The sequence below is a fragment of the Nannobrachium achirus genome (assembly GCF_963921795.1).
Source record: "Nannobrachium achirus genome assembly, chromosome: 19".
Lineage (NCBI taxonomy): Eukaryota > Metazoa > Chordata > Actinopteri > Myctophiformes > Myctophidae > Nannobrachium > Nannobrachium achirus.
In genome coordinates this window covers 6,830,381-6,847,967 of record NC_137826.1, presented here as the reverse complement: position 1 = coordinate 6,847,967, position 17,587 = coordinate 6,830,381, and the positions used below count along the sequence as shown (strand labels likewise).

General features: G+C 43.7%; 1 protein-coding gene across 1 annotated transcript; it reads left to right on the top strand.

The window, feature by feature from the left end:
- Positions 1-292: 292 nt before the first annotated feature.
- Positions 293-16,076, top strand: LOC308304335 (cationic amino acid transporter 3-like; the record flags this gene model as incomplete). The annotated part of the gene is made up of 11 exons (XM_080748918.1): positions 293-659; positions 1,280-1,441; positions 3,399-3,582; positions 4,141-4,256; positions 7,059-7,281; positions 9,326-9,465; positions 11,859-11,961; positions 12,440-12,675; positions 13,705-13,871; positions 14,685-14,793; positions 15,928-16,076. The coding sequence occupies 11 exons, from the start codon at positions 293-295 to the stop codon at positions 16,074-16,076; spliced, it is 1,956 nt and encodes a 651-aa protein (XP_080605044.1).
- Between the last annotated feature and the right edge of the window lie 1,511 nt (positions 16,077-17,587).

Genomic DNA, 17,587 nt, shown 5'->3' with positions numbered 1-17,587 from the left:
CCCATTTTGTTCTATCTTCCCAGGTCCTCCTCCTCTGTTTCTGCCAGCTATTGTGAGCCAGCCTGCCGCTCCCTGTGTCTGCTGTCTTGTCTCCAGTGCCCCGCTGCTGCTGCAGAAAACACACACAACATCCCCAGAGGACCGCAATCCACTATTGACTTGTGTCACAGTCGCGCAAACCACACACGCCACCGGGGAGGTTGTTTGAGCAGCGTTGATCAAACGCTCAGCGAAAGGGACAGACGCCGAACGCCAAATCCCGCACGTTCTCCCCCCCACACACAACAGTAACATGGCTGCCAAGCTCGCCGTCCTGGGCAAGGTGCTCCTCCGTCGGCGGGCGCTCGACCTCTCCTGCGAGGAGACGCGGTTCGCCCGCTGCCTGACCACGCTGGACCTCATCGCCCTGGGCGTGGGCTCCACGCTGGGCGCCGGCGTCTACGTGCTGGCGGGAGAGGTGGCGCGCGAGAAGGCGGGGCCCGCCATCGTCCTCTGCTTCCTCATCGCCGCGCTCTCCTCCATGCTGGCGGGGCTGTGCTACGCCGAGTTTGGCGCCCGCGTGCCCAAGACGGGCTCGGCGTACCTCTACAGCTACGTGACGGTCGGCGAGATCTGGGCGTTCATCACGGGCTGGAATCTCATCCTGTCGTATGTGATTGGTGAGTTTCGGATTGAGTGGTTTAGGGGTGGGCGATATGGTGATAAATAACGTTGAGACGATGCAATGTCTCCACGATATGCCTTTTCAGAGATATCGTATACTGTATATTGTGATCCAATGAGGGAGCCTTATAAATCAAAATCCTGTTGAATTGTTAATACAGAGATTCATTGCAGAATTCATTTAAATTAATCTGCATTTTGGTCTAAATGAGTAGTTCTCAAACTTTACAATGTCATGGTCTCTGATAGTATACCAATGAAACCAAATGGACATGTTAGGGTCCATTTGGTTTCATTGGTATACTGTCAGAGTTAATTTAGACCTCCCAAAAGGATCTTTTAGTTTTTGTTACCTTGTAGGTGGTTGTACTGTTATGTAACTTGAAAAATTACCATAAAAACAACATGAAGGAGAATCGCGATAAGATCATGTATCGCGATACCGCTTGGAAAAATATCGTAATATTGTATTTTTCCATATCGCCCGCTCCTAGCATGGTTCACTTGTGAGCTCCGTCAGTGTAGAATCCTTTTTGGAAGCATAACGCATGCTTAGTTCTTCCCCCCTTCTTGTGCGCCTTGTTGTAACGATTTATTCCTCTCTCCCCCGCTTAAGGCACGGCCAGCGTGGCGAGGGCGTGGAGCTCCACCTTCGACAACCTGGTGGAGCAAAAGATCTCCGTCTTCTTCAAGAACGGCATGGCGATGAAGGTTCCCGGGAATGTCCTGGCCGAGTACCCCGACCTCTTCGCCCTCTTGCTGGTGCTGCTGCTCACTGGTGAGTTGGCATCGCTGGATGTGGAGAACCACCCTTTTTTCCACCTTATAATTGAATAATCGATGAATCCGTTGACAGAAAGCCTAAACAAATACAAATGTAATCAAATAAATGATGCATGGCTGTGAGTCTAGCAGGGCATTCACCAAATATTCGAATATTCGAATATCAAAGTCACTATTTGACGTTGTTCACCGAAGTCGAATATTCGCTTATTTTAATTTTTGTATTGTTTTCTCTTTAAAAAATATATAGTTTATAAAGCTTGGCTAGATAGGAAGTCATAAGAATGAGTTGTCAATGCCCCTGGTGGATGAATTTGTTAATGCTCTATACCAGGGGTTCTCAAACCTTTTTATGCTGTGACCCCCAAAATAAACATATTTGAACTGGGGACCCCCCACCCTGACAAGCACTTGGAATTGTGTTGGGGTTAGACATGACACAATTTTAATGTGACTCGGTTCCGCAGATAAATATTGTGAAAATAGCAGATCTACATGCTCACAACGCCTCGCGTTGCGAGGCGTTGTGAGCATGTAGATCTGCTATTTTCACAATGTTCGCCTCTTGCTTACTTAATATTTGACAGTCCTGTCGAATATTCGACTATTCTAATACTTTGAGGTCGAATAATTCGAATACTAAAAATCACTATTCGTGAATGCCCTAGAGTCTAGCTCAGGCAGGTAGACTGGAGAGGTTCATACGCATGATTGTGCAGCACTATGTGGGACGATGTAGCCTACTGTACGTGACGTGTCCTCAGCTGACCAAATTGGCGGTCCACTCTTAAGCCCACTTTCCTTTTGCAGTCTGTCAGGCTGCCACTGATGTTGCATGTGCTTTGTTTTCTCCCACCAGTAGGCTCTGCTTTCCCTAAGGGTTCTGTTTTCCCTTGGGTTGTTATAGATGTAATATCTCCCTGTGCTCTTAAATGGTTGTCTGCTAATGTGCTGAGCAGGGAGTAATGTATAGCAGAGCCTGAACGCCAAGATCAAGTATAATATTCACACTATATATATTATATATCACAGTATATATATTTATATATATACTGTATATTATAAATAAATGTTCTCGAGTTGGTCTCAATCTATTCGTGAGTGACTGAATCAATTTAGTGATGCATCACGTTAACATTTCTAGTGTGCTATTTACAGCTAAAGTAAATGTAGAAATTAAAATGTTTTAGACTGGTTGGTAAACAGATTTTACTATTTGAAAATGTTTGTTTGATTCAGATGAGCATCATTTTGTAATTAAGTTGTCTTTTCAAGGTTTAAATTAATTACACAGAAGATTAATCACTTAAATGTGCATATTTTACCAAAAGCATTCTTTTCAGAAGGGAAAAGATCCTCAAGTCTAGATACTGTAATTTTTACTTAGTAGTATGTTTGTTAGTTACAATAAGGGGTGTAATGGTGCATGTATGTGCAGTAGGGCGAATAGTGATTTTTAGTATTCGAATTATTCAACCTCAAAGTATTCCAATAGTAGAATATTCGACAGGACTGGCCAAACTGTCAAATATTAAGTAAGCAAGAGGCGAACATTGTGAAAATAGCCGATCTACATGCTCACAACGCCTCGCGTTGCGAGGCGTTGTGAGCATGTAGATCTGCTATTTTCACAATATTCATCTGCGGAACCGAGTCACATTAAATGTAATACCTACAATTCCAAGTGCTTGTCAGGGTGGGGGTCCCCAGTTCAAATATGTTTATTTTGGGAGTCAAGGCCTAAAAAGGTTTGAGAACCATTGGCAACTCATACTTATGACTTCCTATCTAGCCAAGCTTTATAAACTATATATAAAAAAAAAACGAATATTTGACTTCGGTGAACAACGTCGAATAGTGACTTTGATATTCGAATATTCGAATATTTGGTGAATGCAGTGGGAGTACTAATGTGAACGTCATGACACCTGGGTCTCTCGTTGTTCTCCCAGGCCTGTTGGCGTTTGGCGTGAGTGAGTCTGCGCTGGTCAACAAAGTGTTCACGGGCATCAACCTGGTGGTGCTGGGCTTCGTCATCATCTCTGGCTTCGTCAAGGGCGACACGGACAACTGGCACCTCACGGAGGACAACTTCACTGCCTTCCTCAACGACACCAACAACACTCTGAAATTGACGTCAGTACCTGACACCTGTCACTTACACCAGTGGTTCTCAACCTGTGGATCGGGACCCCGAGGGGGGTCCCCAAATTATTTTGGGGGGTCCCCAGATGATTAACTTAATGTGCAACATTGTTTTCTCACTCAACAGTAAACAAACTGATATACAGTTTTGAGTGTATAGAGGGTATCTGTACATTTCTAAATGACAATTTACGGACTTTAAAGACCTTTTTAGTACCTCTGGTCAAACACTGGTAAAATTGACAAATATTAGAGGCAGAAATTGTGAAAATAGACGATCTACATGCTCACAACGCCGTTGTGAGCATGTAGATCGACTAATTCACAATGGAATAGATAGAGTCAAACTAAATGTAATGCCAACTCCTACAATTCCAAGTGCTTGTGCAGGGGGTCCCCAGTTAAAATATGATTATTTTAGGGGTCGCGGCCTGAAAAGGTTGAGAACCACTGACTTACACAGCTTTTTTAACATTCCTGTTCCTTTATCGATCGGTTGACACACAAACTCGTCTGGTAAACGCTCTCAATCTGGCTTCCTCCCCCCAGGGTTAAAGAAAACTTCGGTGAAGGTGGCTTCGCTCCGTTCGGCCTGAGTGGCATTCTGTCTGGCGCCGCCACCTGCTTCTACGCCTTCGTGGGCTTCGACTGCATCGCCACAACAAGTGAGTGGCTTTAGTAGAGGAGCAAATCCAACAAGAGACTTTTGTTTTTTGAGATACCCCAACCCAACGTAGAACCGTTTGATTGATGTTTGGGTCCTCACCAAAACCGAAAATGGTACAGACTTCACCAAAAGGCACAGTGTCTGCCTTATCACATCTCTGTAATAATCAATGATCATAATGTCACCCTCACACTCTCAAGTTTGGAGCTGATGTTGCTTTATACAATAGCGCATAGTTTATTGCAGGGGTCTTCGACAGGGAGTCCGGGACCCCTAGGGGGTCCTCAGAGTTACTACAGGGGGCCCTCCAAATCTTTGAGTGATAGAAACCTTTTTTTCTCCTTTTTTATATTAACCACTTGTCCATATTCTGAGAACTTTAGCCAAAAATAGCAGATCTACAAGCTTGTAGATCGGCTATTTTTGGCAAAGTGCTTTGGTGTAGATGGGAAAAAGAGCAGACTAAGTACAGAGTGAAAGGTCAAGTTTATTAAGTATTGACAGTTCAAGCGGTTAAATATCTGAAAACACAAATTGACATGAATCGACTGATGATTGTGCTGTCAAACGATGAAACTATATGGAATCTATGAACAGGTTGTGGGGGGTCCCTGCTTCATCTCTCTCTCAACTAAGGGGTCCTTGGACTGAAAACGTTGAAGACCCCTGGTCTATTGTATACTATTATTAATGTCATATTTAAGAACACAAGGATAAGTGCTGTACAGTATGTGCCATCCACCTTGCCAAGAGCGACTCACACAAGTGTGTCAGGTGTGATCACACTGACGTCATTGTGTTGCTCTTTTGTATCATGCACGTTGCAGAAAAGGCAGGGCACACAAAAGTGCCAAGTTACAGGAGGTACTTTAAGATAAGAAGTGGCAACAAAGCTGCTCTTTCTGCTTTTGTTTGCAATTACATAACCAGTTCGGCCCCGTCATGTAAGAAAGACTCACTGAGGTTCAGGTGATTGTTGAAGATGAGGAAGAAACCAAAGCAATGTAAAATGACTGATCTGATAAGTGATTCATTAGAGGTGACCACCTCTCAGGACAGTGCTTACAACATGCCATCCAGCTCGCCAAGAGACACACTCCAGTTATCAAGGGCGATGACACCCACGTCATTTGTCTTGCTCTTTTGTGTTATGCTCGGCTCGGCTTACGTCCTAATTCGCTAAGGTCACGCTAAAGACGAGAGGTTTGTGCCAACCAGCACAACCTGTGAAAATAGAAAAGACAAGTGCCTTCACAAACCCTTCCGAAGCACTTGGAGAAACCGAAAGGCCTAAAGTCACTTTTGGTTTGACAATAAAGGAGTCATTGCTTGTATCGACAAGACCACAAGAATGAGAAAGGCGTTTGAGTGTACCACTGAGGATGAGTTGAGGTATGCATGCAATGCAGCCACCTCAGGCATGGCTCCCTCTCAACTACCCCAAATGAAGGTTGGTTTAGGCCAGTGGTTCCCAAACTTCTTTTGTGATGAAAATTCAGGTGACCCATTTTTTTTTAAAATGAGCTGGCCTGGAACTGACTTGAAACAATGGTGCATCAGCGTACACAGAGCTACTGGTTTTAACAAAATCATTGTTAGCTTTCTTTGAGATTTACATTAGACTGAAGCCAACAGACTAGTAAAACCTTTCAAAATGATTGGGTAGAAATCATCGTTTTTTAGCCTCAATTTTGAAACAATTTGGGAGGAACTGAGGAAACTGTTAGCAGTGCTAGCAAAAAAAAAAGAAATGTTTGGCGACCCAATTTAAATCTCCCGCAACCCACCAGTGGGTCATGACCCAGTGCTTGGGAAACTGTGTTTTAAGCAGCATGTAAGAGCCATTTGCTGAACCTCTGTTTGGTGCCACAACTATCACAATAAAACACTATATACATTTAAAAGTATAATGTTAAACACTTAATTGACTGGAGACCCCCCAGGGATCCATGTAGAACTAGAATTTTGCAGAATGTTCACAGAATAGCGATGCTCAAGTGTTTGCACATATCCCCCATAAACAAATTGTTGATATATTGTGCATTGGGGCAAGAGATGTCCCAACAGTTGTATATTCATTTATATACTCACTGCGCATTTACATTTATAGTAGACTGCATAAATGATGTTCTCTCGTTCAGAGATTCAGGGCATAACTGTTACTTCTACAAAGTAACTAGTAACTAAAGTTTTAAAAGAAAAATAGTGGAGTAAAAGTACAATATTTGGAATCTGAGATGTAGTGGAGTAGAAGTAAAAGTACAGAAAATTGGACCTGCTCCAGCAAAGTAAAAGTACCTCAAGTGTACTTAAAGGAGTAGTTCACCACTTTTCAACCTGTCTTCATATACCGTAATAGGTCCTCACTAATGTTCATGATAAAATATCACCATTTTTTTCTACTCAGTCCAAGTCTCCTAGGAGAGCTGTGGGAAGTTCAGAATCCATCGTCTTGTGACATCATCATTTTCCAAAAAAGAAATGTAATCAATATTTTTAAAGAAATATTTAGATTTTATTATCGCGAGAACAATGGCTTCCACTTTAAAATTGCAACTTTTCAGGAATAGAAAGCCTGCAGTTTATATAAGCTGGATTGGCAATCGATGATGTCACAAGACGATGGGTTTCTGACCTGCCCACAGCCCTCCTCTGAGAACAAAAAAAAAGAAAAAAGCTATTTTTGAGTGAGGACCAATTATATGAACACAGGTTGAAAAGTGGTGGAGTGCCCCTTTAAGTACAGTAAATGTACTTAACACCACTGCAATCGTGCTGATCTGGTTGTCCCTCCCCTCAGGTGAAGAAGCCAAGAACCCCATGCGTGACATCCCCATAGGCATCGTGGCGTCGCTGCTCATCTGCTTCTTTGCCTACTTTGGCGTGTCGGCGGCGCTCACCCTCATGATGCCTTACTACCAGCTGGACATGCAGAGCCCGCTGCCAGAGGCCTTCAAGTACGTGGGCTGGGAGCCGGCCAGATACATAGTGGCCGTGGGCTCCCTCTGCGCCCTCTCCACCAGGTAAGACCATTAGGGGTGCAAACCGTTGATCGGTTTTTCTTCTTTTCTTCTTTTTTTTTTTTGTAGATTATAAAAAAAATCAAGTACGTTTTTTAATTTGGTTTGCATTGATTCATTGGTATGAAAACAACATTATTGATTAATCGAAACGGTCTTTATCTCACTGACTGCGGTGATTTAAAAATCGTCTTTTCCGCTTCACTGCCAAAGTTTTCTTACCTTTTACGCCGCGCGCGTGCGTGCGTGTAGATCGTGCACGCCGGTACACGGATCGTGTATCACGTGTTTGCACGGCATTCACCATTACAAAATATTGAGAACCGGCTATGACCCGCCTACCGGATCCAGAAATAGATCAGTTTCCAGTCCCAGACCGGAAGCGCTTTTTATAAGGTGAAATCGGAAACCGCATCGTGGCGATCAAAGTTGGATTGTTTTAGAGTTAATCTAATGAATTAAACGGTCGTCAAACTCGACACTGGCGTATTGGACCGCCTCCAAAACGCGTCAAACGTGTCTTATGGCAGCGGGTGAGCTAAGATGATCCATAGTTGCAGCCCTAAAGACAGTGTTATACCATTATATAACCATTATATTTACACATTTACCCTTAACAAATCAGTTCAGTAACATATATTCACTGATCAGATTAACTTGTGAACGTTGACTTTCGGTCCTCATGACTTGGGTTGGGCTTCAAGCTGTAGTCATAATCATTTGTAGTCATTGTGGGATTGGTAAAGTCAATTTGTTTTACCCATTGCTTGCAGTCATGGGAAGTCAGACAAGATTAACCGCATTCCTTACAGACAGAGTGAATGAACATGATGATTGGGCAATCTGGGAAGCTCCAGGAATGTAATGGCCTTTCAGGTTTATGGACGGAAGTAATTAGTCGAGCCATGGAGCGACTCAGAACTATTGTAATTAATTGTGAGGCTATCCGTTGTGTATGTATGTGTGTATGGCACTCAGTCTGCGGATTAGTCCATCAGTGTCTTTTGTTGATATAACCAAACGTGTTGAGATGCTAAGCTGACACAAGTGAAGTCAAGAATGCATGCCTCACCCGTCTATGCAATACCCGTTGTACTTGTCAGAATACCCGCTCTACCCGTTCTCAGGGCACGCAGTGCAGTACCCACTAACGTCTGATTGACCAAATATGGCGATAGGGGATCACTGATGTCGTCAGACAGACAGAGATTCTGTGAATTAATATATCGTCACTGTCGGGCAGAAACCTCGTATCGTATACGTTTCAAATTAGTTTTTTTTACTTTTTTAAGTAAAGCCCTGCTTCATCACACAAGACTTGTCGCACAAAACTAGTGAAAACAGCAGATCTACAAGCACACAACACCTCGGGTTGCGAGGCACGGTTTGCTTGTAGATCAGCTTTTTTCACTATTTTAAATCACTTTTAAAATGATAAATACGAAACGGAACGGTTTTGGACATACAAGGTTTCCACCCGACAACAACGATATATAATAATAAGATATACACAGTAGTTGTGTGAGGTGTGCCCTTTAAACCAGTGGTTCTCAACCTTTTCAGGCCGCGACCCCCAAAATAATCATATTTTAACCGGGGACCCCTCCACCCTGACGAGCACTAAGAGTTGAGGCATTACATTTTGTATAATACGGTTCTATTGTGAAAATAGCTGATCTACATGCTCACAACGCCTCGCGCTGCGAGGCGTTGTGAGCATGTAGATCTGCTATTTTCACAATCTCTGCCTCTAATATTTGACAATTTGACCAATGTTTAATTCGTCATTTTAGAGGTACTAAAAAGTCCTTAAATTGTCACTTTAGAAATGTGCAGATACCCTCTATACACTTAAACTTTGTGTTGGTTTGTTTACTTTTGAGTGAGAAAACAATAATGCACATTAAGTAAATCATCTGGGGACCCCCCAAAATAATTTGGAGACCCCCCCTGGGGGTCCCGACCCACAGGTTGAGAACCACTGCTTTAAACGGTTGTACAAAAATATAACGTATTCACATTATTGACGTGTGTGCCTTGTCTCCAGCCTGCTGGGCTCCATGTTCCCCATGCCCAGGGTGATCTACGCCATGGCCGAGGACGGCCTGCTGTTCCGGGTTCTGTCCAGGATGAACGAGCGCACCAAGACCCCGCTCATCGCTACTATCGCCTCTGGCATCGTGGCTGGTAGGTTCACACTGATGGTCCTTTTTTTTTATTATTGTCATATGGTTCTCAAACTTTGAAATCTGAAGGTCTCCCCTTAACTTTGACAGTGTACAAATGGAACCAAATGGACCCGTTCCATTTGTACACTGTCAAAGTTACAGACTTGCAAGGGTCAATACAGACCCCTATAAAGACACCTAGAGAGTCTCTGAAATTGACTTTGAGAACCACTGTTGCATGGTTTTGCAGGGCTTGACATTAAGGCTTGTCCTGTTGTCCGGGACAAGTCATACATACTTCCTCAAGCTTATTAAAAATGTACTTGTCCCTTGGACAAGTGACTTTTGTTTTCGCTTTGTCTGTGGCGCTCCTAGCAGCTTTGTGCTGTATGCATTGCAGACTCGGGACTGCCCATACTATGGAGTGGAGGTTGGAGGGAGCAAGGGGGGTCGTTAGCAGTCCTTTTGTTATTTATTGTATTTCAATGTCTGACTCCTGTGCATGCATTTAAGAAAGACATTACTGTGAAACCCCTACAACCCCACCCGTTCACTCAGATCAGCCAACACAGGGATGCTGACAGAACCCTCGCTAAAAACCCCAGGACAAAAATCCACTTGTTCCACTGTAAACTGTAACTGTAAACTGTAAAATGTCTCATTTTTATCCGGACAGGTGACTTTTGTGCCCGGAAGTGAATGGGGAAATGTACTTGTCCAAAGGACAAGTGCCTCAAAAAGTTAATGTCAAGCCCTGGTTTTGTGTATGAGTGTGGGTTTTTAAGTCGTCCCAAACTTTTCAAACTTAGAAGCTGGTGTTGTCATTGCTCATCAGCTCTAGTTTTCAAGGCCGTCCCGTCTGTCAGTCCATAATTTGTCTTCACGTCGGCTCTTTTCTTTTCTCCCGGCTTGTCAGGGTCTCAACCCAGACTGCTACTCAGCCATTTATCTCGCTGGCGGGCTGACAGGCAGCGTCTGTTTGATCAATAACACCCCACTCTCCTTAGAAAGTTTACTTGGGGATATTGCTGGCTTACATGGTCAGTCCAAGCACTAATGGCAGGGAGTTTCATTCAGCATTTAGATGGCATAGGACAGGGGTCGGCAACCCAACATGTTGAAAGAGCCATATTGGACCAAAAAAACCCAAAACAAATCTGTCTGGAGCCGCAAAAAATTATAAAAGTCTTATATATCGTTGTTGTCGGGTGGAAACCTTGTATGTCCAAAACTTCGTTTTGTATTTATCATTTAAAAAATTAACTAAACTAGTGAAAACAGCCGATCTACAAGCACACAACGCCTCGCACCGCGAGGCGTTGTGTGCTTGTAGATCTGCTGTTTTCACTACTTTTGTGTGTCAGTCTTGTATGATGAAGCAGGGCTTTACTTTGCGAAAAAACAAACAAACATACAAATTTGAAACTTGGAGATACAAGGTTTCTGCCCGACAGTGACGATAAAAAAATCGTTAAAACAAAAAAATCATTTTTTCCCATTATCTTTTTCCATTTTCATACATTTTTGAAAAAGCTCCAGGGAGCCTCTAGGGTTGCGCTAAAGAGCCGCATGCGGCTCTAGAGCCACGGGTTGCTGACCCCCGGCATAGGATAACGTTCTAATGCCTCATTCACCTACAGAAAAACCAAGCTAATGGTGGGCTTGGTAATTCAATGTAATCTCTATGCAAACCAGCTTTTAAAATTTACAAGCTTTTTTTTTTTTTTTCGAGCATGGACATTTTAAAAGCCCATAGAGATTCCATTGAATTACCAAGCCAGCCATTAGCTTGCTTCTCTCAGTGTGAATGCAGCATAAGAAAGGAGAAAATTAATGTGGCTTTTATTGTTATTGTGTGCTTGGTCCAGTGTGATTTTTCTCACTGACGAAAACTAAATAAAAACTAAGCTATGATGACTAAGACTAAATATATTGACAATTCCGTCAACAAATAAAAACTAAACTAAAATGTTAGGGAGGGACTGGTGGAAGAGTAATTGGTAGGTGTCACCAGGGCTTGACGCTTAGCATTTAGTAGCACGTGTGTACCCTGGCGTGGCCAGACCGACACGCCAGGGTAGCACGTGTGCTCCTAAGTTGAAAAATCTAGGAGCACACAAATAATTTCAGGGACACGATAGTGTTGCACGTGTGTTCCAAAATGCATTTCACAATTCGCACGCTACTATTTTTACCTGCTCGAGCCCTGGGTGTCACACTGAAAATATTCGATATACAAGCTCACATCGCGTCTCTGACGCGTTTGTGAGTTAATTTAGTAACAAAAATGTTACTCAACTGTAGATTTAGTTGACTAAAGCGAGACTAAAACTGAAACATTTGATTTCAGATTACTAAAAGCTACATGGAATTTGCCGTCAAATGAACACTGTTCTTGTCTCTCCTTTTCAGCCCTGATGGCCTTCCTGTTTGACCTGGCTGCTCTGGTGGACCTCATGTCCATTGGGACTCTGTTGGCCTACTCCCTGGTGGCCATCTGTGTGCTCATCCTCAGGTAGGCTGTCTGTCCTGCAGGCTAACGCTGTGATTGGCTTCTAATATTGACACCACGTGTTGGGAATCAATGGATAGATACTTGTATTGATCCTTCAGTAAATGTGACAGAGACAGGGAATGCTAGTTTAATTTAACACAACAGGGAAATTATCGTAAATCTAGAGTTAAGCAATGTCAACCTTGAAAATGTTGGCTGAATTTCATGTAATGCTTGCAGTTACTTCTCTCACACATGGGCAACATTATTATACTTTTTTAAGATATATATATTTTTTAGCCTTTATTTTACAAACATAAATGGGAATGCGGAACGAGACTAGGGAATGACATGTGCAACTTCAAAGCCCACAGGCCAAACAGAAACGTACTTGTCAACAACAAAAACACAATTAAATCGTCAATCGCAATTATTTGAGTGACAATGAATCCTCATGTAAAACATCCTAACCGTGAGATCCCTCTATCTCCTCGCCCAGGTACCAGCCAGGGAGCATCAACTCCTCCTCCAGCCAGATGGAGAAGCTGGTGGAGCTGGTGGGAGGGGAGAAGGTGGCGGTGGGCGGAGGAGGGGACAGCGGCGACGAGTACGGCGTGGAGGCCGAGGACCGGCCGCTCCGCGAGAGCTTCACCCTCAAGCTGCTGTTCTGCCCCAGCGGGGACTCGCCCACCAAGACCTCCGGGAACATCGTCTACGTCACCACCGCCACCATCTGTAAGTGTTGCAACCATCCTGGCCTTCTCTCTGCCTTTAGTGCAGTGGTTCTCAACCTTTTCAAGCTGTGACGCCCCCAAAATAATCATATTTTAACTGGGGACCCCCCCACCCTGACGAGCACTAAGAGTTGAGGCATTACATTTTGTATAATAACGGTTTTATTTGAATAGCAGATCTACGTGCTCACAACGCCTCGCGTTGCGAGGCGTTGTGAGCATGTAGATCGGCTATTCTCACAAGTTCTGCCTCTAATATTTGACAATTTGTACCAATGTCTAATTTGTCATTTTAGAGGTATGAAAAAGTCCTTAAATTGTAACTTTAGAAATGTGCATTACCCTCTATACACTTGAACGTTATGGTGGTTTGTTTACTGTTGAGGGAGAAAACAATGTTGCACATTTTGCAGGGGTTGACACTAAGGTCTCAGAGGCACTCGCCCGTCGGGCAAGTACAGGTCATGTTCTACTTGCCCGAAGGTCATGACCACTTGCCCGAAAAGTAAATGATCCATTATAAAATGATACTGTACGGTAGGTGAGATTTTAAATAACACTTATTTCTTTACTTTCTGGGCTGTATGATACAAAATGTCATACCTCAATACCTCCAAATCCAAATACCTACATAGCTATGATTGAATATGTCTATGGTTTCACACTTGTTACGTTCCACAGAGCAGAAGACAGAGCACGCTGGCCACATTCAGGGGTTTAGACAGATATCTTGTGTTGTGTTTATAGACTGTTTGTGTCCCCTCTCAAATGAGCACTTGCCAGGTCGGGCAACCTGAAAGCAAACTTCACCTGCCCGAAAGGTTTATTTCAAGACTTTCAGTCTCAATGCCTGAGTCATTAAGCTAATCATCTAGCCGTTCTACAAGCTCACAACGTAGAGCAGAAGAGGTCTCTCCTTTGGGATTCTGAGAGAATCACGTCATTCACGAAGAAGACACACGCTTTTACATGTTGTCAACTTGGCATGTGCCAACTGATTAACTGTGCTTTCTTCTCTCTCCCACCCCAGCGGTGTTGATCACCATCCTGTGCGTGGTGCTGGCCCATAAACTCCAGGCGTTGCTGGAGGCGGATCCGGCCGTGTTGACCACGTGCGTGATCCTGACTCTGCTGTGTGCCGTGTGCGTCGTCATCATCTGGAGACAGCCCGAGAGCAAAGAAGCTCTCACCTTCAAGGTATGTCCTTTTGAAATGAACCGGTGCGTCCCTAATTATAGGCTTGTAATAATAGGTGAACATTCTGTGAAAATGTGCAGGATACACGCTCATGTTTTGAGCTTATAGATTGGATATTTTTGCCAAAAGATTTGGTGTAGAGGGAAGAAAGGTGAGCAATTGTAGAGGTTAGGGTCATCTCTCTTTTTCAGTACTCTTGTCACTTTTCTCAGAATTCTCTGTTTTGAATAAGAAATAGCTCACCTACCTGTACGTATGTTATTCGCGCAGATCCAATGAGAAAACCAAAAAGTGAGTGCATACTGAAAGTGAAAGACAAAATGTACAAAATAGTGAGAGTATGACGCATGAGAAAAGCACAGTGTGACATTATAACATGCCCGCTCAAAGCGAAAGAGTGATGCGTGTTTGGACGAGCGTCAACAACATGACTTTCTTTCAGAATGAAAGATTTAGGTGAACATTGTGCTTTGGTAGTGACTCAGACGGTTGCAGGGGGAAAGGTGCAGCTGGAGTTGGCCGTGGCTGAAATAGGAGGTTATAATTGAAGTTAAAGTGTAAGAGCATATCGTTTGCTGTTGGGTGCAAACCTCCTCTGTTAAAAAATGTTACTTTTCAGGATTAAAATAACAAAATGGCAACAATAGCAGATCTACAAGCTCAAAACGCATCGTGATGTCTTTTATGGCTTTTATGTGGTATATATTAAAAAAAATACATACAAATGAAACCATAGGAAACAGTGTCTGTCTCCAAAGCTATAAAAAATGGTGGTCATCACAGACTCGGGTACTGATCTCCTCCTCTCCGCAGGTCCCGCTACTGCCCTGGCTGCCTCTGTTCAGTGTGTTCGTCAACATCTACCTCATGATGCAGCTGGACATGGGCACGTGGGTCCGCTTCGCCGTCTGGATGGCCATCGGTAAGTCCTCCACCATGGAGCAACCTGTGTAACCTACGGCAGTGTTTCTCACACATTCAAATTTCAAGGTCTCCCGTTAACTCTGACAGAGTACAAAATGGAACCAAATGAACCCGCTAGGGTTCATTTGGTTCCATTTGTACACTGTCAGAGTTACAGACTTGTATCGGTCAATTTAGATTCCCCTAAAGGAACCCACAGAGTCCCTGGAATCCACTTTGAGAAACTCTGACCTATGGAATCTATGAAAGTATAGATTTAATTTGACAGATTGATGACGCCCCACAACAGCCACACACCTCAATATGATCAAGACAATTGGACCCTAAAAAAAGCATATTTTTTAAATTGAATATTGGAAGGATAATATCAATACATATAAAGTACTGTATGTACATAGTATATATACAGTAGGCACATTCACAGTAAATACCTATGGTATATTACAGTATATACAGTATACTATGTACATTGTGTATGTACATTACAGAACATAATACAGTATCTACACTCAGTTCAGATACAGTATGTATATTCACAGCATGTACAGTACATACAAAGCCAAAGCGCTGTAACTACAAGGAGAGAAAATCACTGATAAATGGGTTTAAGTATTTCAATTGGTCAGCCAAATGAGATATCGATATATAGTGACATTACACTAATTGTATATCTGTTCTCGAGGTAATTGTTATTCCCCCAAAAGTCACAAAGGCTAATTTGACCTTTGGGATACACAAATCAGTTGGTGTTTCCACCGCGTTACTGCACTTTGGCTTTGCAGGGCAGAATAGACAATGAGCTATATTTTTGTCCATGCCTTACCCCTTACTAACTTCTATTCCTTCTTTTTTTTACTATTTTGAAAGACATTTTAAAATACTTAAAATAGCCGATCTACATTGAGTGAGCGTTTAGATCATCTATTTGAAATATTTAAAAAAGGTTTTCAAAATAGTAAAACATTGCAAAAGAGTTAAGGGATAAGGGGACGAAGGCATGGACGACAATAGGGCCCAAAGTTCTCTAGCTGCTGAGAGCTCCTTTGAATTGAATTGAATTGGGAACAACTAAGGACGTTTTAACGCAACTCCTGCGTGTGTTTCTGTCTCCTCCTCGTGTCCGCCCCTCCAGGCTTCGCCATCTACTTCTTCTACGGCATCAAGAACAGCAGCGAGGCGGCCAGCTCGCCCGGGCGCACCAAGTACGAGCCCGCTCTCCAGGGCAAGAGCCCCATCTACCGGGGGACCGCCGACGACAGCGACGTGGACAGCAGCCCCTGATAAGACCAACCCACCCACCGCCGGACCCAACGCACCCCCCTTAACCGCCTAAAAGTTGAAAAGGGAGAAGAGGCTAGAAAAAGAGAGAGAGAGAGAGAAGGAAAAAAAAAAGACCACACCACACATCTTACCTCTGACATGGAGGCTGGCTGAAGTTGACACACAGACTCATTGCGGTGGATTTGGTTGATAGAAAACCCCAGCGTGCCTCATGGGTCTCTGTCTGCGTTCAGCCGTAAACCCATCCGCTCTTAAGCTTGAGTTATACTTGGTTGCGTGCGGGTGTCGCGCACCGAATATAAACCAGGCCTTTTAGAGTGTGGAGATAGATAAACTGCCTGTAACGAACCCTTTTGCCCATGAAGTGACTAACAACGAGTACTGTGATACTCGTGAAGAATTTCCCCCCACCGGCATTAACCGAAAAAAATAGTTATTTATCGTCTTCGCCTCCTGATTTCGTAGTTACTGCGACGTGGCTCGCAGTGTGCGCGCGCGCACGAGTGTTATGTGCGCGGCGACCTTTGTGGCCACTAGCAGTCGACTAGTGTTTACTAAACCTGTTTAGCTTGAGCCAGCAGGCTGCGTCAACGAGCTAGCCTTCCAAACTATCCAAATGTCCCGCAATGAAGGCACTGCCGGGGCCGAACAAATGTTGGATATGGATATACCGATGAAACGTGTCACCATGTCACCTGGGCTAGCTCATTGAACCTGGGTCACATTGTACCAGTCTGTCTGTCTGTCTGCTGTGTGTGTCTGTCTGTCTGTCTGCTGTGTGTGTGTGTGTGTGTGTATACAGGGTAGCATTGTGGCTGTGAGGTTTACAATCGCTGGTCAGAGCCCCAGTGCACTTAGGTCAACAGCACATGGTAGGCACGTATTGAACTATGTATACTAACTAATACAGTGTGTGTCTGCGTTTGTGTGTGTGTGTGTGTGTGTGTGCGTGCGTGCGTGCGTGTGTGCGTGTGTGTGCGTGCATGTGTGTGTGTGCGTGCGTGTGTGTGTGTGTGTGTGTGTCCAAGCCTCAAGTAGAAGCGTTATAGGTGTGTTGTTTCTTAAAGCCCAACGCCCCCGCAAAACACAACCTCATATCATACAGTATATTTTACAGCAGAGCTGCAGAAATGAAATGGACGCTGTAGCGATCAAACGCATCGTCTATTGTTCATTTGCATTCATTTCGATCCCTAAGGTTACCAACTACCTTTACTTGGGACTCCACCCCGCAACACAACCTCATATCATACATTATATTTACAGCCGGGGCTGCGGAAGTGAAATGGATACTGTTGCGATCAAACGCATCGTCTATTCTATTGTTTATTTGGATGCCTAGGTTACCAGGGGCAACCAACTACTTTTACTTGGGTCCACTTTTTACCTGGGATCCACAATGAAATAAGACCAGAAAGTACTACCTGTTGTCAGTTACATCAATGATATCTATGTGGTTGTTGTTGTTTTTTTTTTTTCGTACCTACTGTTACTTTTCTTTTGGACAGCTG